The sequence below is a fragment of the Chenopodium quinoa genome, unplaced genomic scaffold, assembly GCF_001683475.1.
Source record: "Chenopodium quinoa cultivar QQ74 unplaced genomic scaffold, ASM168347v1, whole genome shotgun sequence".
Lineage (NCBI taxonomy): Eukaryota > Viridiplantae > Streptophyta > Magnoliopsida > Caryophyllales > Amaranthaceae > Chenopodium > Chenopodium quinoa.
In genome coordinates, this window is record NW_018743292.1 from 3,490,682 (window position 1) to 3,516,553 (window position 25,872).

Consider the following 25,872-nt stretch of genomic DNA (forward strand, 5'->3'; position numbering starts at 1 on the left):
GGCGGGAAAATCTCTCGGCCGTTTGCAAGGTGACACCTGTAACAGGCCGTCGCCTGTCACCGTGCGACACCTGTCACAGGCGACCCGTGACCAGTCACGTGCCACCTGTGAGGGGCAAATGATTAGGGGATTTTTATCCACCAATCACCTTCTGACAAGTGGACCAACCAGGTTCCGCCACGTGTCCTTCACGAAGGACAACAGGAGCCTGCCACGTGTCAGTCACAGATACGTCCTCTACGGACCACTATAGACACGCCACGTGTCCGCCCATGCCAAATGGGAAAACCGTCCATCAAGGCCCAGTCCAGTCTAGAGGCCCGGTCAGCCCTAGGTTTACCTTAAACCTAGAGAGTTGCACGCTTCTCAAGGCTATAAATACTCGATTAATCCTCATTAATCACAGAATCGAATAATCAAGAAATCAAGCAGAGAAGAACAGAGTTATTAACAACCGGCTAATCTCGCTAACGACGCAGATTACCAACACTAAGCACTCTCACCTAGAGAGATCTCATTACTTTAATTTCTGTAGTGATTACTCCTTAATCAGGTACTAACTTGACCATTGGAGGCGGAGCTCTCAGGAGTCTCCGTTATTTTGCAGGTACAGGCGTCCGGTTCCAGTCTCGGAATTGTAACTCTCCCGCAGGACATCAGAAAACCCCGAAACAACATGCATGAAAAAAAATTGTTAATTAAATTTTTGGTTTGAATTGTCAGTCAATTTTTTACTACGTATATGTTGGTTAACTGCATGTAATTTACAAATAATTATAGCAAATATTGGTAGATTGATTGATCATATCAAGGCATGTGATATTTAAGCAAAAAAAAAAATATAACGACATATTGGTAGTATTGTATAGATCATGCATATATAATCATATATGAATATCATATTTCAATATCTTATTGAATTTATTGTAATTGATTAGGTATGCTATTACGATGAATTTTGTTACCCTTTTATAAAATATAGTACTTGTATTTACCAAATATCACCGACTACAATATTATCAATAAGACATAATATTTTATACTTGACAAAAAAAAAAGATATTATATTTTATAATTATACAATATGTGATAAAAGTATAAACAAAAGTGATGCATTAAAAAAATATATGTGAAGTATTAAAAAATCTTGTACGACAATATTTTGCAATATATGGAAAAAATAATTTACATAAAAAAGCCTAGTAAAAAAAAGTATCAAAGTACATGAACTTAAATTATTTTTGCTGAGCTTAAATTATTTTTACTGAACTGAAATTATTTTTGCTGAACTGAAATTATTTTTACTGAACTTATTTTTACTGATTAAAACTGATTTTTACTGAACTGAAATTATTTTTACTTAATATTATTTTTTTTAAGGTGAAGTGAACATGGCCTAAGTTTACATAGACTGTAATTAAGTTTTAATATGTAAAAGGACGTAAAAATTAGAAAAAAAAAATCATAGCAAAAATAAGACGAATGAATGAAACAGACTCGTGTGCCACTTCCTTTTTCCTTACACTGCCATTTACACGCAAAAATGAGTTAGATTTGAATAGTTGATACTCTCATTGCTCCCGTATCCTCTTCCACAATTTCCTATAAATTTGTCCATGATATTCTTGTTTCTTTCCTCAGCTTCTTTGATTGAATCTCGTACACTAAAAATCACGAACACAAGTTTTTTTTTTTAATTTAATTAATTTCACAAAAAAATGGCATTTCTTTTCAAACCCACAATTTCTTTCCCTCTTAATTTCTCTTTCGACCCACCAAAGTCAAATCCCAGAACTTCAATTACCATGAAAGATAGTATTAATTGTTCCAATTTTAGCACCATTGTTGATTCTTCTTCTGCAAGTGAGAAGAAAAAGTTGCCCATTTTGCTGTTTGATGTTATGGATACACTTGTTCGTGATCCCTTTTACCATGATGTTCCAGCTTTTTTTGGGTAATTTTCAATTCCTTTGATTTTCCCTTTTTTTTTCTTTCCATTTTTATGTGGATGTGTTTATGTTTCTGGGTTAAAGAAGAAAGGTTTGGAAACTTAAACTACTTTGTTTTTGCCCCTTATTATGTCAATTATGATTTGGGAAAAATGATTGAAATTTATGTTATTGCACCAAATTAATCTGAAGTTGGATTAGGTTTGATCTAGGGTGTTTATATTATATGGATTATTTGAACTGTATGTTCTTTCGAGAGCATAATCGATAGCCAAGCACGGCCGGCCGGGGGAGGGTGGGATTTGTCCTTCTGTATGCATTCTTTCCCTCTCTGCCTTAGGTGGGACTTGGGAGGCTAGGCATTGCAGGTAGTGTGTGGTATGGTATGGTAACTTGCCGAATAAGGCGGAAACTTGTGAATGTTATGGAGTTTAGATTTTATGTGTGCATTTTACATGTATATCCAATTGAATTGGAAGAAAATCTTGATAGAAAAGTGGATTTTAGAAGTATGTTTCAGTCATCATTCATTCATTCTCAATGTACATTGTAGAGAAAACTTCTTTATTTATTTGAGTATTGATGCTAAAGACTCTCAAACACTTCAAAATTTTGACTTCATAGTCAAATTCAAGCTAAACTAGTATAGCAAGACACTTTTACCCCTCATGCTATGTGGGTTGGTATAATGGTACGTTTATTAAGACAATAAAAAATTATCACTGGATAGTTTGGAGCAATGATGTTGGTTCTGTCGATACATTTAAACTTTTGGGTTTGTCATATTTGGGTTTTCCTAATACGAGTGATATCCTAAGTATTTTTTGGTCGCTTGACCTCAAGAACTATAAATTGCAAGAGTTGAAACTCTTGAAAGAGATGTCATGAATCTTTGTATTGTTGTTATATTATAAATTTAAGCTATTTGTTACTCTAAGTAATGTTGTTGCTTGTGTATTGTGGATTTTGTCCTCAGTATGTCCATGAAGGAATTGATGGAGTGCAAGCATCCAACTGCCTGGAGTGAGTTTGAAATGGGATTGATTAATGAGGTATAATGGTGAATGCCAGAAGTGAGATTCATCTGTAGTATAAACTTGTTTTGATTCTTAAGCAGTCTGATGGCCATCTTTGTGTTTTTACTTATACTGGTTGTTGCTGGATATGTTGTGGTCTTCCAGTTGTTTTTCCTTTCACCTGTTTTATATATAGTCTTTTCAGCAACTCTTTCTTAACTTCCCACATGACTGCCTTTGACATTCTCAAATATGCTTCTTAGTAAGTAGCACATGTGAGAGTTTAAGAAAATCTTATTTGCTAGAAGCCGACATCAATTTTAATAGATTTTTTTTTTTATAGATTTTTTTCAATTTTTTTAATAGATTTTGATTGTATTCTAGAAGCCGACATCATATACGGGACTATCTCTTGTATTTGAGTGGGATGCCTGCTCTCAGGGATGCCTGCCCCGAGCATCTTGCTTGCTCTTAAGGGTCACAAATTTTGGTGCACCTGGGATACAAGTTCTGATTTTAGAGTGGAACAGAAAATTGATTACTGTATAGTAAGTCACATAAAATGGCTACCTTTTTGATATTTTTGTCTAGAAAATAATTTAAAAGGGAATAGGTTTTTGCAAAGTTTTACTTTGGTTAGCTGGGTAACGCATAAGCTGAAGTGAATGTTCAATGGCACCCTTTGATTTATTTTGATGGGAGTTGTATTGAAACAGTCACAATTTGGAAAAAAAAAGCCCAATAGCATGTCTGTTTTGTCTAAATTCAAGAGGCGAATATTGTTGGGAAAATTTTGGATAGTATACGTGGGAACTTTGACAGGATATGTTCCAACAGTACATTAAAACATATGAAGGTATATATTTAGACCTCTAGATAGGAATTAAGATGTTCTGCTGAAATTCTATGTTTTTAATGCTGCCTATAATTACATTGCTCCTGCCTGACTTATAAGTTTGCTCTCTGCAGGATGAATTAGCTAAAAAGTTTTTCAAAGATGGAAGGCACCTTGATGTGGAAGGTGAGTTGGTATACTTAGAATTCTTGTTGATCATGCTGAATCTGAGTTTCAGTTTTGAACTGCTGGGCAAATTTATTTTCTTATTTCCTTTATTAATTATTTCACAAATGGTTTAAAGGTTGGACCCTCTACAATGTGTCATTCATGGAATTTTGAACTATTATTATAATAGAAAAAGAAAATATTGAGTTTCAAATTTGCTGTTGGTATATGTGATCACAGCTACCATTTCTTTTCCAGCAGTCTACAGAAGTTTATTATTTTAGTTGTATGGTTGAAACTTGACTGATGTTCGAGGTGAGGGAATTCAGGTGTATTGGATGGTTTGGACCTGAATTGAGTTACATGCAAGCAATTAACTAGAGGATTGTATAGACCAAATACTACTGAATAGATTGTTTGGAAAAATTGATTTACTCAACCTATTTTTATTTGTTTATTTAATAGTTTTATTATGGGCTTATATAGATGCATAGAGATGATGGTATTAGTTTTATAGTTTCTTAGAGAGTACCCTTGTCTCCTGCCTTCGATATACATATTTTTACTTATTGATCCTTGAGTGGCCTGTGTTATTGTTATATAATGAGATATAATATACATATGAAAATCTGCGAGCAATTTGGTAAATAAGGGAGCAATTTGTAGTATTTACTGTGTAACTATTCTCCAATTTCCAGCTCTCTTTCTCCTATAATAGATCTTTGTATTATACTTAGATACTTGTAGGTATCTTGAACTTGTGCTACTAGTTATTTGATAAACTGAAGCTTTACAATTTTCTTTGTAGGCCTCAAAGCATGCATGAAAAGAGGATATTCCTACTTAGATGGTGTTGAAGATCTTCTTCAAGTTTTAAAGAGAAACAACTATGAAATGCACGCTTTTACAAATTATCCAATCTGGTATTTGAGATTTCCTTCATTTCCTTATAAGATAGAGTATGTTTTTGCTGGGTTCTATTTTATGTGACTTACTTTGTACTTTTGTAAATTGTTTGCAGGTATCAACTAATCGAGGATAAGTTAAAGCTATCAACTTATTTATCTTGGACATTCTGCTCCTGTACAATAGGTATATTACATTTTTACTACCAGTTTATGGATTTCCAGCTGCAGTTGTGCCCTTTGTTTTCAACATTGTGTAGTAGAATGTCGGTAAAAAATGTTCAACTATCGTATGTATGACTGCTTGCTTCTTTCTTTGTGGCGATGAATTCTTCCTTCCATTGGAGTGATTAGACCATCTAACAAACTGTGAACAATCAACTGTTGTCATGTACATTGCTGAACATCTTTACAAAACTGTAAATGATCACCCCTTTTAAATTTGACCTTGAATTCTAAAAATGGTATAAACCGTCATATTTAGCTATGCCTAGTATTAGAATCTCGTTGGCTGTGAACCTACTCTGGGATTAAGCTCATTTGTCAGTTCTTTTTATTTTATGCCATTGAACCTTGATATTTTTTTGTTTTTGAGTTTTGCTCAAAATTTTATAAAATTGTGTTCATTCCTCATGTTGATTCTCTCTTCTTCTTGATATCACTGACCTGTCAAATCAGAATAGGTGATTTTATGAGGGATGGTATTTGGTTTCCGTTGTAGCTTCAGCCAATCGTGCTTTAAAATGTCATTTGCTAATTAATTTATTCTCTCCACTGACCTGTCAGACTAGAATAGAACTTGTTTTTTCTATGTTGAATTATTGTGGACTTCCACTTTTTTATGCCACACCTTTTCTTTTCTTGCCTTTAATCCTCCCTATTTTAGTTTTTTTTTTCTTTTTCTTTTTTATTGGACTGAAAAACCTGATAACATGTGTTTTGTAATATTATATCAAAAAAGAATTAGCTAATGTACTATTTGATGTTGTTTGTTTAAACTATTGTTTGCTCAATTGTGATCATTGTTTTATTTTTCAATTCTCATTATGAAGGATTGTTTTGAAACCAGTATTTCTGATAATGCTGTACAGGTAAATTAAAGCCAGACCCTAGTTTTTATAGTGAAGCCTTCAGATACCTTGACGTTGAGCCAGGAAGCTGTATATTTGTTGATGATCGGTAAGTGCTTCCTGCAATTGTGAATATTAAACTCTCATTGTTGATTTGTAGTTCAATGCTTGTCTTGGTTTTAGGGAATTTTTAATAACTTGTACCCCAAATTGATTGTGTACTGCCTGCATTCAATTTTTTTCCTGAACTGGACCTTTTCTACAGCTCTCATTTTTATTTCTGAGCTTTGTGAATCATGCGATTCATTTAGGACTTTCCCATGGTCTCTTTTCCTTTTTCTTTTATTCTAATATGTTCTTTTGCTATTTCATGTTATCCATCATCCGTGAATTTAGCAAACTGGTCATTTGATGACTGAAATTTAAAAATCTGCAAAACCACAGTGCTTTTTAGTAGGTTTGTTTGCTGTTCTATGCTGCAAATATATCTGAAAGCTATACACAAACTTGATACTTGGGTATAGGACTTCAAAAAATATGTAATATCTTTCAATAGTTTGACCTGTATATGCTGGATACAGGATACTTCTATGAGTGTTTACATATCTGAAAAGTCATCGCCATGAATATTTTTTAAGCCTTGTTTATTCTGATTTTATATTTGAATATCTACATGTCACTGTTGTGATGAGATTTTTGGTTGCAGGATAAAAAATGTGGAGGGAGCAGTGAGTGTTGGGATGGTTGGCCTGCAGTTTAAAGGGGCAGATGTGTTACGTAAAGATCTGTCTCTCCTTGGCTTAAATGTTTCTGCAGATGAACTCAGTCACAATTGGATGAGCTCATGAAAGACATTACATTTTGGGTTTAGTTTTTGATATTCTTTCAATTGCAGAACTCCTTAGTCACTAATTTTGTTACTCTGCATTGAATTCCTGGTGTTCTCTATTTTTTTTCCATTTGGGTGTGCGGGGACTCATGTAACATCATGTATATATAAAATTATCTTCTCTTTTGTGTTATGATCTCGCCTGAAACTTATATGACTTTTGACTTGATCGGTATCATGATGCATCATGACATGATCGTCAAACTACATGACATGGTCATCTAAATTCTATACAATTTTTACTCCTAGCTTTCCATTTCTGTATGACCATAGTTGTTGTCTTGGTGAAGCTAAAATGATAAGATGTAATCATGTTTGATGCTCCCAATTTTTCTTACTTTGGAGATTCGTGGTTATATACAACTGTAATATTGAAGTTCTACTTTAATGTCTGCAACCTTCTATTATTGGCTATGTACCTCATGAGCCAAGGAATATGACTTGTACAATCTTCTTTCAATATACAATCTCAGATATACTAGGCCTGCCATCTTTTCTTCTCTCTGTAATTTACCAACAATAAGATGCTTATTGTTTTAGAAAATTGTATGCAAATAATAACAGGTGCTTATGCTGTTACATTCTGCATGCTTCTATTATACTTAGTCATACTCTTCAAAGTACTGAGCAGTGAGCATAATTTTTTTCCATCTTTGAGGATGAAGGAAACTTGGCAATGAGGTAAGTAAGGTAACCTTTGGTACTTTCCTCAGTTGTATATTCTCTCTCAGATTTATATGATGTTTTTCATGGTACAAAAGCGGGAGTTGAAGTGATTTTTTTTTTTTTTTGTGAAATTCTTGATTTTCTATAAAATTTTTTTGCTCCTATTCTCTCTTGTTGGACCGATTTTGATCATTATTTTGTTAAATTGTGATTGGCATCATTTCATCATTATGAGAAATTACGTACGCTGCTACAAATTCATTTTACTGATTGATTCAGATATTAATCAGTAAATGTTCTTGCACACCTGTTGTTTGATTAATACCCTTGATTTTCTGCACCTAATTGTTTGAAAATTGAGCACAAGAGTGGTGATGACAAGTTCAAAGAGTAATTATGATGGATAACTTTCTTCTCCTGCTGTTATAGAGACAGGATCTCTATTTGCTGCTTGGAAAGATGAATAATTCCTGTGAAGACTGCAGGGGTACAGTCACTTCAGTTGACATATGCTTCTTGCTCTATAACAAGAATAGAAAGGTAAGCCAATACTGCCGCTTCTGCTGCTGGTATTTGACTTGTTGTAGAGACTAGAGAGTGCTTCAATCTTCATGCTCAAATAATATTCTTAGCTTGATTAAAAAAAAAAAAAAACTTATTAGTAGGAACTTATCAGATTGAAGAAGAAATTCTTTCTACAAAATGGTGGTTTATTGTTGTAACAACTTTCATTATATGGGAACAGAGTCAACAAGGGTTTATAAGGTTAGTTTGGTTGAGTGCAGTCATAAACGATTGTATGGCAAAGGTGGCTTTTGCACTGAGTACAAAGGTTTTTTTTTTTTTTTTTTTTTTTTTTTTTTTTTTTTTTTTTTTTTAAAAAAAAATTTTATTTATTTATTTTTTATATGAGGTTGAAGAAGGAAATTTTGCAGCCAGTTCGCTCGATGTAAATTAACCTACTCATACAATTAATTCTTGTATCATAGCGTCTTTAATCTTGCTGTAATTAACTTTAAAGCTTCCTATCTACAATTTGATGCATTTATTGACAATTCATATCAGTATATTGCAGTCGACCTTTTTATTTGGGTTGTATTAAATATTGCTCCCTTTTTACTAGGTAACGCTTCTATTTTAATTTGAATGGACTTATTTACCCTTCTATTTTACTAGGTAACCCGTAATCGGTTCGGGTTGTTTTCAGTTTCGGGTTGTAACGGTTTGACTTGATAACGGGTCGGGTTAGTAATGGTTCGCACAAATTTGGTTCAGTTCAGTTTCGGGTTAGAAAAAATTGGGTCGGATCGGGTCGGTTTTTGGTTTCTAAAAAACGGGTTTTTAATGGTTTAGTTCCTTTTCAGACCGGTTGAAACAGTCGGGTTTAACGGTTTGGGTCAGAAACTGACAGCTCTAGTTACATCTTTACATTCATTAGGGATAAGATTATGTACATCTGATTGTTGTTGTTGTTGTTTAACGACTGTATGAGTATCAATTTTATGTTATTGGTTATAAGTCCATAGACTACGCAATGGTCCCATTTTCTAGTGAAGTGTTACGGAGTATTGTACCAAGTCAACTGTTCAATTGTGTTACTGTCAACAATCATATGTATACTTGTACACTGCATCTTAAGACTAAGTCAATTATAACTGCTGTAATGAGTCAAACTACCAACTTATCTAAAAGAAGGCTTAAATATAAATTCTGAGTCCGATTTTTTGTTTCTGCTGATTATACCAACAATCCTAACGAATATAACTTTGATCACCGTAGTCTTGTTTAGCTACTCTTTCTTCTTTGATTTCCTGTTTTTCTTCAGTGTATTACTTCACATGTCTCTTCAGAAGCCCATGAAGTTCAAGGTAATTGTATTAATTTGACTGCCATCTTTATTTAGATTTCAATGCATCATAGTATCTTTACAAAATTTGTTGAGTTTGTCTATAGAATTAGATTTGCTAGAATATACCAGTGTTAATGCATGGGATAGTGTTGATAGCAAAGGGGAAGTTATCATGTGATGTTAACTTGGTTTCCGTTGGTATAAATGTGGATAAATATGATGTATGAGAACCTTTTTTTTAAGGAAAGTTCTACAGTATTATTTAGCTTTTTTAAATGACTTGTTTATTACTTCCTATAATATAGGATAGGATGCCTAAAATTTTTATAAAATCTTAATGAGCATCATTCTGTTGGCTGTGAACTTGTACAAAATTTGCATTGCAATTCACTTCTAGACATGCTAGTTTGTTATCGTATACTCCGTATTATGTAACTAGTGTATAATAACTTTATCATCATAATTTTGTTTTCGATTTGCTTAGGATCTTGCCTGGTATAGGATATGAGGTTTCTATTTCAAATGGCATTCTCCCATTTCTTGGCAAAAAAACACTTGGGTGGGTGGTGATTGCAATCTGTTATTTTAAATCTAATTCAATGAATACCTTTTTTTATCGTTTCTGTTCCAAGGTTCAAAAGGAACAGGTTGTGCTGAGGCTATAGGCAATAATTCCATGTTATATATGGATGTGATCTTAAATAGGACTTTCAGCTTAGGTTACCTGTCATTTTGGAACATGATGTTTGATTATATATTTTTACTTTGCCTCAGGTTTGTTAGGCAGTTAATTTACTTAATTATTCTTTTTCTCTATTTGATAGGTAAGGGCTGCAATTAGGCTGTTATTTGTTTTAGGCAATTAATATATAATATATTTTTTTTAATTGGATTGCAACAATTGAAGTCACTCACACTAGTAACTGTGTTTTGCAGGTCTTTAAGATGTTAAAAAGCTGTTATTCGTGCAGTTCTTATGATCCATACATGCTTGAAATCCCCGCTGTTAATGAATTAACATCAGAGGAAAAAGAGATAAACTTCATCCGCAATGGAGCTGTTCTTTTGGAGATGCAGATTGCATGCTTTAAAGGCAAGGGTAAAGAGCCAATTAAGATATATTCAGATGAAGATATTTATCGTGCAACAAATGGTTATCATCCAGCTCAGATCATTGGTCGCAATATTGCCACTGTATATAGAGGAAACCTTGAAGATCGAGCTGTTGCTATAAAGACCCGTCATGGCCTTTCTGGCTCAGATGAACTGATTGAGTTCTTCTTAAATCAGGTCACTATCAAGCAGCAAATCAGCCACAAAAATGTGGTTCGCCTCTATGGTTGTTGCTTAGAGACTCACATACCCATGCTCGTCCATGAGTTAATGCATGGTAACTTGTTTGATCATTTGCATAGGTCAAGTGAGTGCTGGATCTCCTGGAAAAATCGCTTGAGAATTGCCACTGAAATTGCATATGCAATTTCTTATATGCATTCTGCAGAATCGAAGCCTATTGTTCACAGGAATGTCAAGTCAGCAAGCATTTTCTTGGATGAGTCTCTCTCTGCTAAACTTTCTAACTTCGGAGTGTCCATTTCTATTGACCCTGAAGATTTGAAACCAGCATGGCCGCTCGTGGGAAGCGAAGGATACATTGATCCAGAGTATGCGGAGACCTTAGTGGTCTCTGAGAAATGTGATGTTTATAGTTTTGGGGTTGTTATGGTGGAACTGATAACCGGGAAAGATCCTGCAAATATGTGGATTCAAGGTGGTGATATAGTTAAATACTTTTTTTCGCATATGACACAAAATTGTGTGTTAGACATTGTTGATCAGAGACTATTGCTAGAAGGAAGTGTAAAATCTACTATAGCACAGTTTACTGAGCTTACTATGAGGTGTGTCCAAAGTCAAGGAGAAAGAAGGCCAACCATGGAGGAAGTTGTATTACAGCTTCAAAAAATGCAGAAGCCTTTGGACTTGTGTTCAAGGAGTTGAGGAGGTTGCGATTGCAAGATGACGAAGAATCTGGAGTGATGTAAAACGGAAAATGCATGATACACAAAACCTTTGAGCAATTGAGCTTTGGCAAGGCATGGATGAATTTCCAAGGTCTAACATTATTTACGTTACATTTTAAGTGAGCTATCATTTCTGTCATTTAAATGAAGTTAAAGAAATGCTAAAGTGACCTTAATATTCCTCTAGTTTCTTCACAATCAGCTTCCCACTCATACATGTAAACTGTGAAGTACTCCGTATGTCAATGTAAGTACTTAACTTATGGGATTGGATCTAGTTTGAAAGAGAGTGAAAGGAGGAGGAATTGTTAAAGGATATGAAATGCTAAATTATTCAAACAAGGCAAGTTTTAAAAAATCTTTGATAGTCCAATAAAAAGCTACTACCACTGTTTCGTTGGTATTTTATTAATTACAGTTTGAATTATTATATAATTTGATTAGTATCCTATTATGTCAACATTTACGTTCTTCCACATGGTTAGCTGTGCTTTGTGCTTCATTTTAGGTAAGTTGTATGTTGTTGACTTTTCCACTGTTTTCAAATTTCAAGTAATCTTTTTCTTTTTCTTTTTTTTTTAATAGGTTGAAGTCCCCTATCTTGAGCATTATGGGCTAGAGGATTTCATACTTGCAGGAGAAGGATAATTTTGAATCAGGTGGTTCTGACCAAACAGCTTCTTTGTAGGTAAAAATTTTAATATTTTGGGAACAATGAACTACCTCTTGCTCCAGTTCATCTTAATAGCTCTATATTTTTGGGTACACCCATTGCTTACGGTGGCATCTTCACCACTGATGGTGGCGTATCCACCTATTGCAAAGCCTGGTTGTCAGGATATTTGTGGGACTGTGAGCATTCCGTACCCATTTGGAATAGGAGATGATTGCTACCACAGCCTACCATATGAGGTTACTTGCAATACCTCTGTGCTGACTCCGAAACTTTTCCTGAGTAAATTTGATCTCGAGGTTTCAGAGATTAGTCTGAACACTTTGGATACACACACCATAGTAGTGAAAACCCTGCTACAGAGGACCTGCAGCATCCAAGATGTGAACATAAGCAGCATCGACCTTAGGGGAACTCCTTATTTGTTTTCAGGGGAGTTCAATTCTCTTATTGTGGGGAGTTGTGGGAGTAGTGCACTCTTGTTGGATAGAAGCAATGAAATCTTAGGGGGTTGTACAACAGCTTGTTATCAGGGTCATATGATAATGAATAATTTCACAGGCCGTGGGTGTTGAGAAATTTGATTTTCCTTCTTCACTTGACTTTTATCGTGTAAATATTTACAACTTTGGTAAAGGTGCAGATGATTGCACGAATACAATGCTAATAAATAAGACATTATCAATGAGGTTGTTGGTCCACGTCTCTCCAAGTTTGCAGTAGTACCGTCTGTACTGGAATGGATGCTCAGAAACATAACGCTGCCCTCTGATGACTAGAACAAATATTGTCAAGGTCCTCCAGAGAATTATGATTGTTACTGCAAATATGGCACTTATGGCAATCCTTATCTTCCTTATGGATGTCAAGGTAAGCATAAATTTTGAAAAACTCTCATCTTGATCTAAATTTTTGAAAGCTTATTGATTCAAAACATTTTCTTCTGAACTAGTCCCAAGAGAATGCAAGGGATGAAAACAAGGGTGCTCCAAAGAAGGAAACCATTATCGCTGTATCAGCGACATCCATGGTGATTCTAATACGCGGCTGATCCTTTTTGGTTCTGCTTGGTGGTAAAAATTCCAAATTTTAGTTTTACTGGTGCAAACTAAGGAGTAGCATTTAGGTCACCATGAACAGAATAGAGATACCAACAGAAAAACCAATTTAAGCTGAAATTATGGTATTTACATGATTACAAATTTGTTACAATTATAACTAATTAAAAAAACTAGTACTGAATAACGACTGCTTTCTCATTGCTTTTCTGGAGTCAGCAATGTTGCTGAACACCACTATTAATCAAACTGATACATAATAATGCCTGTATACCAAGCAAAATACAACAATGTAATGGGCCATGCAAATGCTTCATGCAGGTTCAACCGTTGGCTTAATGCTGTGTACTGGAAACATAAGCTGCATTTACCTTTGTATAAAGAAAAGGAGGCATATGAAAATGAAGGAGAAGTTCTTCTAGCAAAACGGAGGTATTCTGTTGAAGCAACAGATTTCTTTGAACCAAGGCAGCAACGATTCAACAAAAATATTTACACCCAAGAGCTAAGGGAAGCTACCAACAATTACAGCAAAGATAACATTTTAGGACGTGGTGGTTTTGGTACTGTGTATAAGGGGACTTTACCAAATGACCAAGTAGTTGCAATAAAAAAAAAACCGTGGTAAGTGACCAGAGTCAAGTCGAGCAATTTATCAATGAGGTGGTAATCCTAACCCAGATTAACCACCGAAATGCGGTAAAACTCTTAGGATGTTGCTTGGAGACTGAAGTGCCCTTGTTGGTTTATGAATATGTCTCTAATGGAACTCTCTTTGATCACATAAACAATGATGGCCCCCGTTGGCTCTCTTGGGAACACTGTCTGAGAATTTCAACCGAGGCTGCTAATGCAATTGCTTGTCTGCATTCTGCAGCTTCAATGCCCATCATCCATAGAGATATCAAGTCTTCCAACATTCTTTTGGATGATAAATTCACTGCAAAAATAGCGGATTTTGGAGTCTCCAGGTTAGTATCCATTGATCAATATCAAGTTACCACCCTGGTTCAAGGAACATTTGGGTATCTTGATCCGGAGTACTTTCTGACAAGTCATCTGTCTGAGAAGAGTGATGTCTACAGCTTTGGAGTGGTTCTGGTTGAACTTTTAACGAAGAGAAAACCAATTTCATGGGCGACTGGACTTGAAGATAAAAACTTAGCGATGCAGTTCATTAGTTCAGTCAAGAGCAATCAATTTTGTGATATTCTTGAGCCTCAACTCACGTAGGAAGCATCTCAGGAGCAGCTTTTTAGCATTGCAGATCTTGTAGAGAAATGTCTTAGTGTAAAAGGAGAAGATCGGCCATCCATGAAGGATGTTGCAAAGGAGTTAGAAGGACTGATGAAGAAGATAATAACACAACCTTGTTCTAATCAGCACAATAATGGGGACCTTGGCTTGTTAATGGAACATAGACACTTGATTATTCTGCCCTCCCAAGAGCAGAATGTAACCCGTCAGATAAATTATGAGGAGGATTTGATTATTGAGATGAGCTCTCCTCGTTAGCTGATCAAGAAATTCTTTTATCCATACTGTAAACAATAATTTCAGGACTGAAAATGTCCACTCTTTATAAGTGCAACAACGCTTCAACTTACCGAAGCAAACAATGCAATTGCCTGGGAGATGAATTGATCCATCCAATTCCACCTACAATAGGTGGTGGTCAATCAAATTAAGGCATGTTTCTAAGATTCTTTGTTTAATTTAAATGGCTTTGAGTTCTAGATGTTTTTTTAGTTAGTATATTACGTGCAAGAACAATTCCTGCTTGTAGTTGTTTGCTTCATGTATTGTGATATCATCTTTTATATTCCACCTTAAGAAATGACAACGGCATGATATGGCCAGCTGGCTGATTCAGAGTATGTAGTAACCTCAGTAGTGACAACTCACAGAGAAATCCTGCAGGTATATGGAACTGCTGGCCTAGTGACCTCAGTAGTCACAATACACTTGTTCATTGTTTTGTTTAGTCGAATATGTATTGTTAACTATTTAATCACATGGGTGGTTGGGAATCTAGTGTGAAAGAGAGTGAATACTGAAGGGAGTGTCAAAAGATAAAGATTTGCATAGTGGAAGATCAAAATTTCTATTTCGTTGGGAATTTGTTTTTCCCCAAGTCTCATACTATGCGACGTATGCATCAGTATTGTGACCATTTTTTTTGGACAGAGGTTGTTAAAGGTATCTTCTTAACTTAACTTTCTTTGCTCGTTAAAAGATAAGCCACCCCAATTGTTTGCGATTGTTATTTTCTTTGGTTCCACATACTTTTTGGTTAGTGGGTTATTTTGTTCTATTCACTTCTCCTTCATTCCAATTTAATTACTTCCTCCGTTCTAGTAATATTGCAATAACTAGACTTTTACACTATTTATTACGCTTGTTTGACCACATATTATGATTTATATGTAAAATAAAATAGTCATGTGGGGTCTTATTAGATTCGTCTCGTAAAATACTTTCACCATATCAACTTTTTATAATTTTTACTTTATATGATTATAGATATATAGCTTATAAAATGTGGTTTGGGATGCGTAATTTAATCATGTTGCAATATTTGTGAAATAGAGGGAATAGATGTCTATTATCGTCTTAACCCCATCACCCCACAATTTATCTACCTTTCCCCTCTCTCAATTTTATATTGTATCTATTTTTTAAATTTTATTTTCCTTGGTATTCTAATCTATAGTACTCAGTGATTGAGTAGAAATTAAAAAAAAAAAAAAAAAAAAAAAAAAAGAAGGAATATTATAATACCCTGTAGATAATAATAGATGCTGACATTGACCTTTTTCTGAAGTGGATTTCGTGAATCTTGTCATTATAATATAAATTGGCCTGGGAAGCAGCATTCACTTTGGGTTAAGTTGTCTTTTGTTGACTTTCCCCCTGTTTTTCCAAGTATACCCCCTATTTTTAGATTAGGTGGATCTGAATCCGCTAACCATCAATTCTTCTTAGGAGATATCTATATGATATTATGATTATTGCTGTGAAGCTCTCTTTTTCCATTTGTAACTACTTGAGTTTATATATATGCTGTCCATTATACAAAAAGCCTTTGGTACCATGTTTTATAACATGTTTCAGCTTATCATTATAGCTCTATTTATGTTGGTGCACCCATTGTTGACGGCGGCATCTTCATTGCCGCTGACGACAGCTGATCCTCCCATTGCAAAATCTGGTTGTCAGGATATCTGTGGGAATGTTAGCATTCCGTACCCGTTTGGTATAGGGGAAGATTGCTACCACAGCTTACCATATGCTGTTACTTGCAATACCTCTTTGCTGTCTCCAAAGCCTGTTCTGAGTAAATTCAACTATGAGGTGGTAGAGATTAGTCTAGAAAACACGTATACACACACCATAGTAGTGAACACGCCGCTGCAGAGGACCTGCAGCGTCCAAGATGTAAACATAACTAGCATCGACCTTAGGGGAACTCCTTACTGGTTCTTTGGAGATTCCAATGCTCTTATTGTGGGGGGTTGTGGGAGTAGTACTCTCTTGTTGGATAGAAGCAATAAAATCTTAGGGGGCTGTACGACAGCTTGTGATAAGGGTCATACAATAACGAATAATTGTACTGGCCGTGGGTGTTGCAGCATTGATGTTCCTTCTTCACTTGACTTTTATCGTTTAAATGTTTTTAACTTTGGTAAAGGTGACAATAATTGCACGAACATCATGTTGATTAATAAGACCTCAATTGTAAACAAGGTGGTTGATCCAAGTCTCTCCGAGTTTGCAGTAATCCCCACTGTACTGCAATGGGCCTCTGGAAACATAGCAGTGCCCTCTGATGACCGAAACAGGTACTGCTATCCTGCTGAAGGTCCTCTAGAAGATTTTAATTGCTACTGCAAATATGGCTATTATGGGAATCCTTATCTTCCTTATGGTTGCCAAGGTAGGCATAAATGATCCTAACTTTTTAATATTAATCTACTTTTATTGTTAATATGCTGTTCAATCATAATTTCGTGATCATAATCATTCTTCTTCAATTCTAGTCCCAAGAGAATGCAAGGGATGCAAACGAGGGTGCTCCAAAGATGGAAATCTTTATCATTGTATTGGCATTGACCGTGATCCAAATACACAACGAATCATTTGGTTTATCATTGGCGGTAAGTATTTCAAACTTGAGTATTACTATGTGTTAGGGACTGCTATGAACTCAACAAGGCTCACAACTGAAACAATATTGGCAGGTTAAAATGTTGGCTTATGGTGTATACATCATGCATAATATAAAGTCCAGTAATACACGATTTCTCATGCTTTCTAAAATTAGAAATGATGTTGAGTTTGTTGACTAATAACATTAATATTATTGATACCTGAAGACACCTGTTTGTTGAGCATATACAAGAATACAACTGAGTAATGGGCCATAAAAATTCCTTACGCAGGTTCAATCATTGGCTTAATGCTGTGTACTGGCAATATGAGCTGCATATACCTTTGTATCAAGAGAAGGAAGCATATGAAATTGAAGGAGAAGTTTTTCCATCAAAATGGCGGTTTTTTGTTGAAACAACGTCTTTCTTTGAACCAAGGCAACAATGATTCGACAAAAATATTTACTACTCAAGAGCTAAGGGAAGCTACCAACAATTACAGCAAAAATAACATTCTAGGACGTGGCGGATTTGGTACCGTGTATAAGGGGAATTTACCAAATAACCAAGTAGTTGCAATAAAAAAATCCGTGGTAAGTGATCAGAGTCAAGTCGAGCAGTTTATCAATGAGGTGGTAATCCTAACCCAGATAAACCACCGAAATGTGGTAAAACTCTTAGGATGTTGCTTGGAGACTGAAGTTCCCTTGTTGGTTTATGAATATGTCTCTAATGGAACTCTCTTTGATCACATACACAATGATGGCCCCCGTTGGCTCTCTTGGGAACACTGTCTGAGAATTTCAACTGAGGTTGCTAATGCAATTGCTTATCTGCACTCTTCAGCTTCAATGCCTATCATCCATAGAGATATCAAGTCTTCCAACATTCTTTTGGATGAAAATTTTACAGCAAAAATAGCGGATTTTGGAGTCTCTAAGTTAGTTCCCATTGATCAAGATCAAGTTACCACCCTGGTTCAAGGAACTTTTGGATATCTTGATCCGGAGTACTTTCTGACAAGTCATCTGTCTGAGAAGAGCGATGTCTACAGCTTTGGAGTAGTTCTTGTTGAATTATTAACGAAGAGAAAACCAATTTCATGGGAGACCGGACTTGAAGATAGGAACTTAGCAATGCAATTCATAAGTTCAATCAAGAGCAATCAGCCTTTTGATATCCTTGAGCCTCAACTCATGAAGGAAGCATCCCAGGAGGAGCTTATTACCATTGGAAATCTTGTAGATCAATGCCTTAGTGTTAAAGGAGAAGATCGGCCATCTATGAAGGACATTGCCAAAGAGTTAGAAGGATTGATGAAAAAGTTAAAGCACCCCGGGTCTAACCAATGCGATAAAGGAAACAATGGCTTGGTTAGTGTACATAAGCACTCTTGTGTTCAGTCCTCCCAAGACCAGAATACATCTCGCCAGATTAACTTTGAGAAGGAGTTGATTTTAGAGATGAGCTCTCCTCGCTAGCTCCTCACGGAAATTGCTTTGTCCATAGTGTAAAGAATAGTTTCAGGACAATGAGATTTTCCATAAGAATCCTACCAGTGGACTCAAGGAATTTAAGCAACTAAATAGTTGTTTTTTTTGTTATCTTGTTTAAACAATCTGAATTCAGAATTAGTGTATGTAATACATTTGTTGAATAAGATCATCGTGATTATGTATTAAATCCAGGGCTATAGGATATGGTTTGTGACAGGATGCAGGGGAGTGTCAAATGTCAGAATTTCACCAGATCACAGACATCAAAGTCCTGTTTTCTGAGTAAAATACTTGTAATTTTTGAAGGTCATATTAAGGCATGTTTCCTGAATTCTGTTTAGATAATGAATTTTGAGCTCTAGATCTTTATTTGTCATTAGTATTTTTTGATTAAGAACTAATTCTTGCTTGTCTTCATTCTCCTTACTAAACTGATTAACTCTGAAATATTTTGTGAAAGAATTGTTTACTTTCTTGCTCTCAACAGCAAAGGTATGATATCAGTGTCTTAGCATGATACATATCGTATGCTTTGAGTCTCAGCATATTTATTTTGAATGAGCTCTTTATGATTATTGATCTCTTTAAGGGCCTTTTATTAACTACTCTCTCCATTTTAATTTGTTCTTCCCATTTTGGAACTGTCCGTTTCTGTCATACCTTCAGATAGAACACAGACTTGTGCAGTACTGCAGTAGGCTGCTATCGGAAAGCCAAGGTACGTTGGTACAATGTCGATACCTCAGTGGTCAAAGAGAAATGTGGAAATTCTAACAGAACAAGATCTTGCAGATATGTGGAACTGCTGAAATCAGTGGTCACATTTTAATTGTTTTGTTTGGTCAAATATGTACTATTAATCACATGTGTGAGGATCTATTGTGAAAGAGAAAGAATGAAAAAGGGACTGTCAAAAGATTAGCAATGTGGATGGTCAAAGTTTCTATTCGTTTTGTCTAGAAATAATATTTTTTTACACAATCAATCATATTCTATATAACTTTTATTTAAGGACAGAGGGAGTACTTTGTTTGGGCTAAAGGTATATTGTTGATTTTGAAATTCTTTGGTTCCTTTAGATTAGCTTCCCTAACTTTTAGCAATTGGTAAAAAAGCTTTTTGCAGTACGAAGTATAGAATATCCTATAGAAGTGAATTTTGTTAAGAAATATGTATTGATTTAAGTAGTGTGTTATTCACTTTAGGTAAGGTGGCTTATGTTGACTTTTCCACCGGCTTTTAAATTTGGTGGCTCTGACCATCATAGGTTCTTTGGGTGCTACCTATATGATCATTGCTGTGAAGTTTTTCTTTTTTATATAACTGTTTCGGGTGAAAACAATGGGACCTTGCCGAAGGTCCGCTGAAATGGAGAAGACTGGATTCGGTCCAAGTTATGTTGGGCCGAAGGTTTCCTGCACAGTAAACACACGTAAACTAGCCTCGGGGGTGTTGCCGAGGAAGGCCCCTCCGATGCTAAAGTCAGTACAATGTGTAAGAAGAAGACACTATGCAAGAGAGCTTGTAGCTTGAGGCTTTTGTGGAATATCTCAGAATGTATGAATCTATGAATGAAATTAGAATATGAATATCTGAATATGAATGTGAATGTATCAATATGATGGCTTTATACCTCATCATACATGGAGAGGTTGGGCCTTAGCCCAATTGGCTTGCTTTGTGGGCTGACCTTTGACTTTAGCACAATTTGGAGAGTTGAACCCTGACCTTGGGCTTTTAATTGGATCATTTAGTGCTTAGGCCCAATTGGACTAAATTGGACCCAAACAACTTGCCCCCCAGACCCGATTTGGAAGGATGACGGGTCGGGTTTGATTTAATTCAGAAAAGGAGGGAAGTAAATGATTTAATTAATCCGAAAATTTGAATTTAAACCGTAATTAATGAGATAACAACGGTTAATGTTTGTGGAAGTTGGACGGATAATGGGCAGTTTAATCACAAGATCATGTGTTTAATGGTTACTTAGTGGAGTATTTAAGAGAAATTAAAACGCAGACTCCTCGTATCCCGTACCTGGAGATATAAACAGAGGCGCGTCATTTCTCCTCACTTATTCACCAACACAAACCCAGAATTCTCGAGAGAGAAACCAAGAACCCGCATCAAAACTTCGCAAATTCCCCGAGCATTAAGCTTAGAAACTGAGACTTGCCACTACGAACTCGTAAATCGGCAACTTTCGCTTCAGATTAAGGTAAATTCCTTTGATTTCAGTTTATTTTTCTTCGAATTCGAACTCCTTCCCCTTTTCTTTCGACTTTTTTCTTCGAAATAATCAATGGCAAGAGGAGTTAGAGGTAGAGCCCGTGCTCCAAGAAGAGCAAGGCCGATTCCCGATCCTAGGAACAGGATTGGGACCTGGAATGGTCAAAGGCCGGAGTCTGACCCTGCTGAAGGGATTAGGGCGACTCCCCTTTCCTCGGCTCCTCCTCAGAGAACGGAGGAGCCGAGCGCTTCTGGACGGGATGATGAAGTTCCCGCTGTCCTTTGGGATATCCTCCCCGGGTTTTCAGAATGGGAGAATGCCGAAGTTGCTTCGGCCATGATAAAGAACCGCCCCTACTCATGGTGGGTGGAGAATGCCGATCAATATCGATTTGCCGAGCAAATTGAGTTGCACTACGGCATTTTTGAAGCTGATGGGTACTGGTGCCGAATGCCCTCGGCATCCGATAGAATCCATCGTCCACCCCCGGGGTATGTGGGGGTGTACACAAGACAGCTTCAGTACGGGCTGAGGTTCCCTTTGGACGTATTCATCCGAGATTTGCTGATCCATTACAACATCTCTCTATGTCAGTTAACCCCCACCAGCATCCGAAGGGTGATGACATACTTATGGGTCTGCAAGTTCTTCAAGTACGTGCCGAACCTGCACTGCTTCAAAAAGCTCCATCGGCTAGTGCCAAATATTCAAAGTGGGCACGGAAGCCATGGTTCTGGGTGGTACCGGATTGAGTCCCGGCCCCAATACCTAACCATGTGGCCAAACGACTCTTCAGACAAGGACTGGAGAGGTCAATGGATTTGGGTTAGGGCACCCACAGATCCGGGCCACCCTTGCGTCTTCAGCGCTCCCCGGTACCTTGCTGAGCCTGATCCCGAAATGGGAAGTCTAGGTCCCCCCGCAGATAACGGGGCGGATCCGAACCTGGATCAGCAACATATCTTCGGCAAGCTGCCGAACCGGGGGGGCAGTGGCCGAATGCAGCATATCCCGGAGACTTGGCTCCCCGATACGCATTACGTTTTCCAAGAGAACATGCTAGCAGCTGTTGGCCTCAGCCGAAAGTTTAAGGATGGTAAGCTTCTTCGGTTGGGGCCGAGGCTTTTTAATTATCTCTTTTTCTTCTCTCGCTTCACTTTTTTATGCTGTGCCAATCTATCTGAGCTAACCTTTCCCCTTTCCTTTTTTCAGAGCGGGACGAGACCAACGTTGGCATTAACTACGCTCGTCTTGGTGTCAACCGAGAACGAGTTGTAACTGAACGGGCCCCGTCTATCACTGAGCCGAGGCATAGGGAAGTTCATCTAGACTCTTCCCACTTCCAAATTGAGGCTGTCGCTCTGTATCAGAGGCAGAAGCCTTGGTGGAAGAAGAGAGACCCTTGGTTTCAGCTGCTGGACGAAGAAGCTGAAGCTGCCCGCACAGCCGAAGAGGTTGCACGGGTACTCGAAGCTTGCGAAGGAGGAGAAGGGTCCTCCAGAGCTGCTGAAGCCGAAGCTGCAGCTAGAGCAGCTGAAGAAGACGAGGCTTTGCTGAAGACCTCGGTGAGCTTTCAGACTTAACTTTTTCTTCTTCTTTCTTTTTTTTTTTTTTTTTTTTACTCACATTCTTCCTCCCCCCTGTCTGTTACAGTCTGAAGAGAGTAACAGACACAGAGAAGGCAAAGCTCCTGTTCGTCCCGAAGACCAAATACAAGAGTCTTCAGACTCAGATATGGACGAGCAGCCCCTTCTGAAAAGGCGCCGAAGGATGGCCATCATCGGCCCTCATGACTTTCAGCGGAGGCCGATGACCATCGGCGTCGCAATAAGGGAACCCGAGGAAGGCAACGGATCGCCGAGGGTTCCCCAGCCACCACCCCAATCACCTCAAAAGACCCCTCCGCCACCTCCTGAGATGGAGGTGGATCAGAGAACTCCCGAACCTAAGGGAGGGGTCCAAGAAGAAATCAAGAAGAGTGCTGCTGAGCACGAAAATAAGGATGCCGTGATGTCCAGTGCTGAGGGCTTCACGGCAGACATCGCAAGAGAGGTTGAGGCTTTTGTCCTCACCCCTGAAGAAGAGGAGGTCATAGTAATTGACTCCTCTGAGAAGGATGATGCTGAGACAACCAAAGCTAATCAAGCTCCATCGTCATCCTTCCCTTCTTTCCAGACTCTGCATTCTGGAGAAATGGGTTTCTCGGCCCCCCGAATTCCAATCCCAGACCACATCTGGGACCTCATATGGGGTCAGAACCGAGAAGGAGCTGCAGCCTACTTCGACGATTTTGCTGGCATGTCCGAAGTAGACAGGGCAAGGATCTGGTCGCTGAAGGCCACTGCTGGGATGGGCGAATCCAGCAGATCAGTTCCTGACCCAGCCAGGTCTAACCAACTGCTGATGATGCAGGTAATTTTCCTTGTCTTCATTTCCTCTGAAATTCAGCTCTATATATATATTTTTTTTTTATTTATTATTGTTTTTTTTTGTCTTCCTGTTTTCAGTTCGTGCACAATCAGACTCTCACTGTAGAGCTGATAGATACCCTACAAGATAGGGTAGACGCTGCTGTGCACGACAAGAAGGTGGCTGAAGAGGAATTAAAGCTTGCTAAGCTGAAGCAAGCAGCAGCTGAAGAGAAGCAGCAGAAGGGTGAGGAGTATGAGAAAAGAGCTGCTGAAGCCCTCAAAACCTTCTGCGACGCTATGGAGAGGGAAGTTTTTCCCCCACTGATGGAAGGGGAAAAATTCCTCCAGGAGCATATGGGAGTGGACGTCTCCAAATTCAAGGCTGCTGTTGAGAGCCGAATTCAGGAAGGAGCTGCTGCACAAGCTGAAGTGCAGCAACGTCTAGAGGCTCTTGAAGCCAGCCGAATGGCTGCTGAAGAGCTGCTCCTGGCCAAAGATGTCCAACTCTCAGAGGCTGCTGCTGCTGCTGAAGCCCAAAGAGCTAAATTCCAAGAGGCTGAGGATCAACTGATGATCCAGAAAGTTGAAGTGGCCCAAGCTCAGACAAAGGCTTTCCAAATTCAGCAAGAGCTGAATGAGCTGAAAGGTTCCTCCTCCAAGCTCGCTGATGAGCTTAAGAAATCCAAGGAAGACTTGGAGGAGACCCAGAAGAAGCTGGCTGATGCTGAGGCTTTACTCAAAGTCCGTGTCTATACCCAAGAGGAATATGAGATGGGTTTCAGAAACGGGTTCCGAGTATGCCGAAGAGTCTGCCTTCATGCTGAGCCGAAGCTGGACTGGTCTAAATGTGCTGAGTGGGTCCAGAATCCCGAAGACCCTCATATGAAGTATGCAACTCCAGCCGAAGCTGAAATCCTTAAGGCTGAGGAAGCCGAAGAGGAAGCTGAGAGAATGGAGTTGGAAGCTGAACAGAGGGAAAGGGAGGCTCGGCAGAGTGCAAAGCCCGCTTCTTCTGCTGCTGGGGCTGAGGCCACCATGGGGCTCAACGCTGATCAGTCTGATCCTCAGGCTGAAGCATAGGAACTCGGGCAGTCGTCTTCAGAATCTTGCGGTTCATCATGTGCTTAACTTTAGACTTGCCGCTTTCTGAATTTTTTGCCTTGTTTTTTGCTTCAGCTTGCCTTGTCGTACAGCAGTTTTATTTTTTTTTGCTTACGTACGTATTTCGGCAGCTGTTATTTTCCGCTTGTGGGCGGCTGCCGATACTGAATTATTGAACTTGTAGCTCAATTTTTGAGCATGAAATATTAATCTGATGCTCTTTTCTTCAGTTGCTTTATTTTTGAATGCTTTACTGTTTCTGTTTCTTCAATTCTGCCGAACATACTTGCACTGATATTGCTTCTTGCCCCCCCAGAAATTGAAGTATGACTTCAGCTGAATAAGCAATTTCTTCACTTCTTCAAAATGGGTATCCGAAACACAGGGCCAACTGAAGGCAATGCTTCTGGGATACAAGTCTTACTGAAGATTGACTTCATCTGAAAGTTGGATATCCGAAACACAGGGCCAACTGAAGGCAATGCTTTGGATATTAGCTTTCTGGGATACAAGGCTCAGTTAAGGCAATATCCCAGAATTGTCCATGGGCTGATTTAAAAATTTTCAACTGTTGCTGTTATCCTTGATTTTCTGTCTATCTTTGAAAAATGGATACCCGAAACACAGGGCCAACTTAAGGCAGTGTTTCGGATAATGGCTCTCTGGGATACAAGGCTCAGTTAAGGCAATATCCCAGAATTGTCCATGGACTCATGTCTTTGGAGAACAAGTCTTACTGAAGTTTGACTTCAGCTGAAAGACCAGTGTTCTTTAAAAAGACGAGTTTTGTCAGCAATCTGAAACCCAGTTACCCGAAAGCGAAGTTTTCAGACGAGGCTGAATAAAAAACCCTTAAAGAGTAGATAGAACAAAGAAAATTTTGAAAGGATAAAAAGTTGTAAATATTTATATAAATGGCGGCTCCAAGGCCTTTCATTAGTTCAAAATGTACTTACAAAGATTGTTCTGCCTCGAAGGGTTTACACATGGTATTTTTTCAGTACATCAGCGTTCCAGTGATTTTTCAACTCAGTTCCATCCAACTGCCGAAGTCGGTATGTCCCTGGCTGAAGCTCATCATAAATTTCATAAGGTCCTTCCCATGTAGCTGAGAGTTTCCCATGGATTCGGCCTTTCTGAACTGCAGCAGCATTCCGAAGGACAAGGTCTCCAATTTTGAGAGGCCTTGCATGGACCCTTCGGTTATAAAATTTGCTGATTCTCTGCTTATAGGCGGCCATTCTATCTCGGGCTGAGTCTCTTACTTCGTCGAGGAAATCAAGAGATTCCCTCATCAGTCGCTCATTCTCAGCCGAGAAGTGGTGCACTCGAAGGCTCTCAGAGCCAATTTCCACTGGAAGGACGGCTTCGGCACCACACA

The 25,872-nt window shown here is 38.0% G+C and overlaps 3 protein-coding genes and 1 pseudogene across 3 annotated transcripts; all 4 read left to right on the plus strand.

Moving 5' to 3' along the window:
• The first annotated feature begins 1,406 nt into the window (after positions 1-1,406).
• On the plus strand, positions 1,407-6,965 carry LOC110736443 (flavin mononucleotide hydrolase 1, chloroplatic-like). The gene is made up of 7 exons (XM_021916662.1): positions 1,407-1,954; positions 2,926-3,001; positions 3,935-3,986; positions 4,777-4,891; positions 4,990-5,060; positions 5,965-6,052; positions 6,650-6,965. The coding sequence occupies exons 1-7, from the start codon at positions 1,719-1,721 to the stop codon at positions 6,789-6,791; spliced, it is 780 nt and encodes a 259-aa protein (XP_021772354.1). The 5' UTR covers positions 1,407-1,718; the 3' UTR covers positions 6,792-6,965.
• Positions 6,966-7,208: 243 nt separating this feature from the next.
• Positions 7,209-13,516, plus strand: LOC110736442 (wall-associated receptor kinase-like 22). Its single transcript, XM_021916661.1, has 5 exons — positions 7,209-9,366; positions 10,284-11,462; positions 11,957-12,914; positions 12,997-13,117; positions 13,424-13,516. Exons 1-2 carry the CDS (start codon positions 9,337-9,339, stop codon positions 11,346-11,348), a joined length of 1,095 nt encoding a protein of 364 aa, XP_021772353.1. The 5' UTR covers positions 7,209-9,336; the 3' UTR covers positions 11,349-11,462; positions 11,957-12,914; positions 12,997-13,117; positions 13,424-13,516.
• LOC110737218 lies at positions 13,365-15,506 on the plus strand (annotated as a pseudogene).
• A 41-nt stretch (positions 15,507-15,547) lies between these two features.
• On the plus strand, positions 15,548-19,112 carry LOC110736446 (putative wall-associated receptor kinase-like 16). The gene is made up of 3 exons (XM_021916664.1): positions 15,548-17,039; positions 17,143-17,259; positions 17,545-19,112. The coding sequence occupies exons 1-3, from the start codon at positions 16,163-16,165 to the stop codon at positions 18,732-18,734; spliced, it is 2,184 nt and encodes a 727-aa protein (XP_021772356.1). The 5' UTR covers positions 15,548-16,162; the 3' UTR covers positions 18,735-19,112.
• Positions 19,113-25,872: the final 6,760 nt, after the last annotated feature.

Bases quoted from the DNA above. Each gene is read 5' to 3' on its own strand.
- LOC110736443 (XM_021916662.1), top strand. From the start codon at position 1,719: ATGGCATTTCTTTTCAAACCCACAATTTCTTTCCCTCTTAATTTCTCT. The intron at 3,987-4,776 runs GTGAGTTGGTAT...TTTTCTTTGTAG, and splicing joins AAGGCACCTTGATGTGGAAG to GCCTCAAAGCATGCATGAAA. The intron at 4,892-4,989 runs GTATTTGAGATT...AATTGTTTGCAG, and splicing joins TTTACAAATTATCCAATCTG to GTATCAACTAATCGAGGATA.
- LOC110736442 (XM_021916661.1), top strand. From the start codon at position 9,337: ATGTCTCTTCAGAAGCCCATGAAGTTCAAG. The intron at 9,367-10,283 runs GTAATTGTATTA...TGTGTTTTGCAG, and splicing joins AGAAGCCCATGAAGTTCAAG to GTCTTTAAGATGTTAAAAAG.
- LOC110736446 (XM_021916664.1), top strand. From the start codon at position 16,163: ATGCTGTCCATTATACAAAAAGCCTTTGGTACCATGTTTTATAACATG. The intron at 17,040-17,142 runs GTAGGCATAAAT...CTTCAATTCTAG, and splicing joins TCTTCCTTATGGTTGCCAAG to TCCCAAGAGAATGCAAGGGA. The intron at 17,260-17,544 runs GTAAGTATTTCA...TTCCTTACGCAG, and splicing joins CATTTGGTTTATCATTGGCG to GTTCAATCATTGGCTTAATG.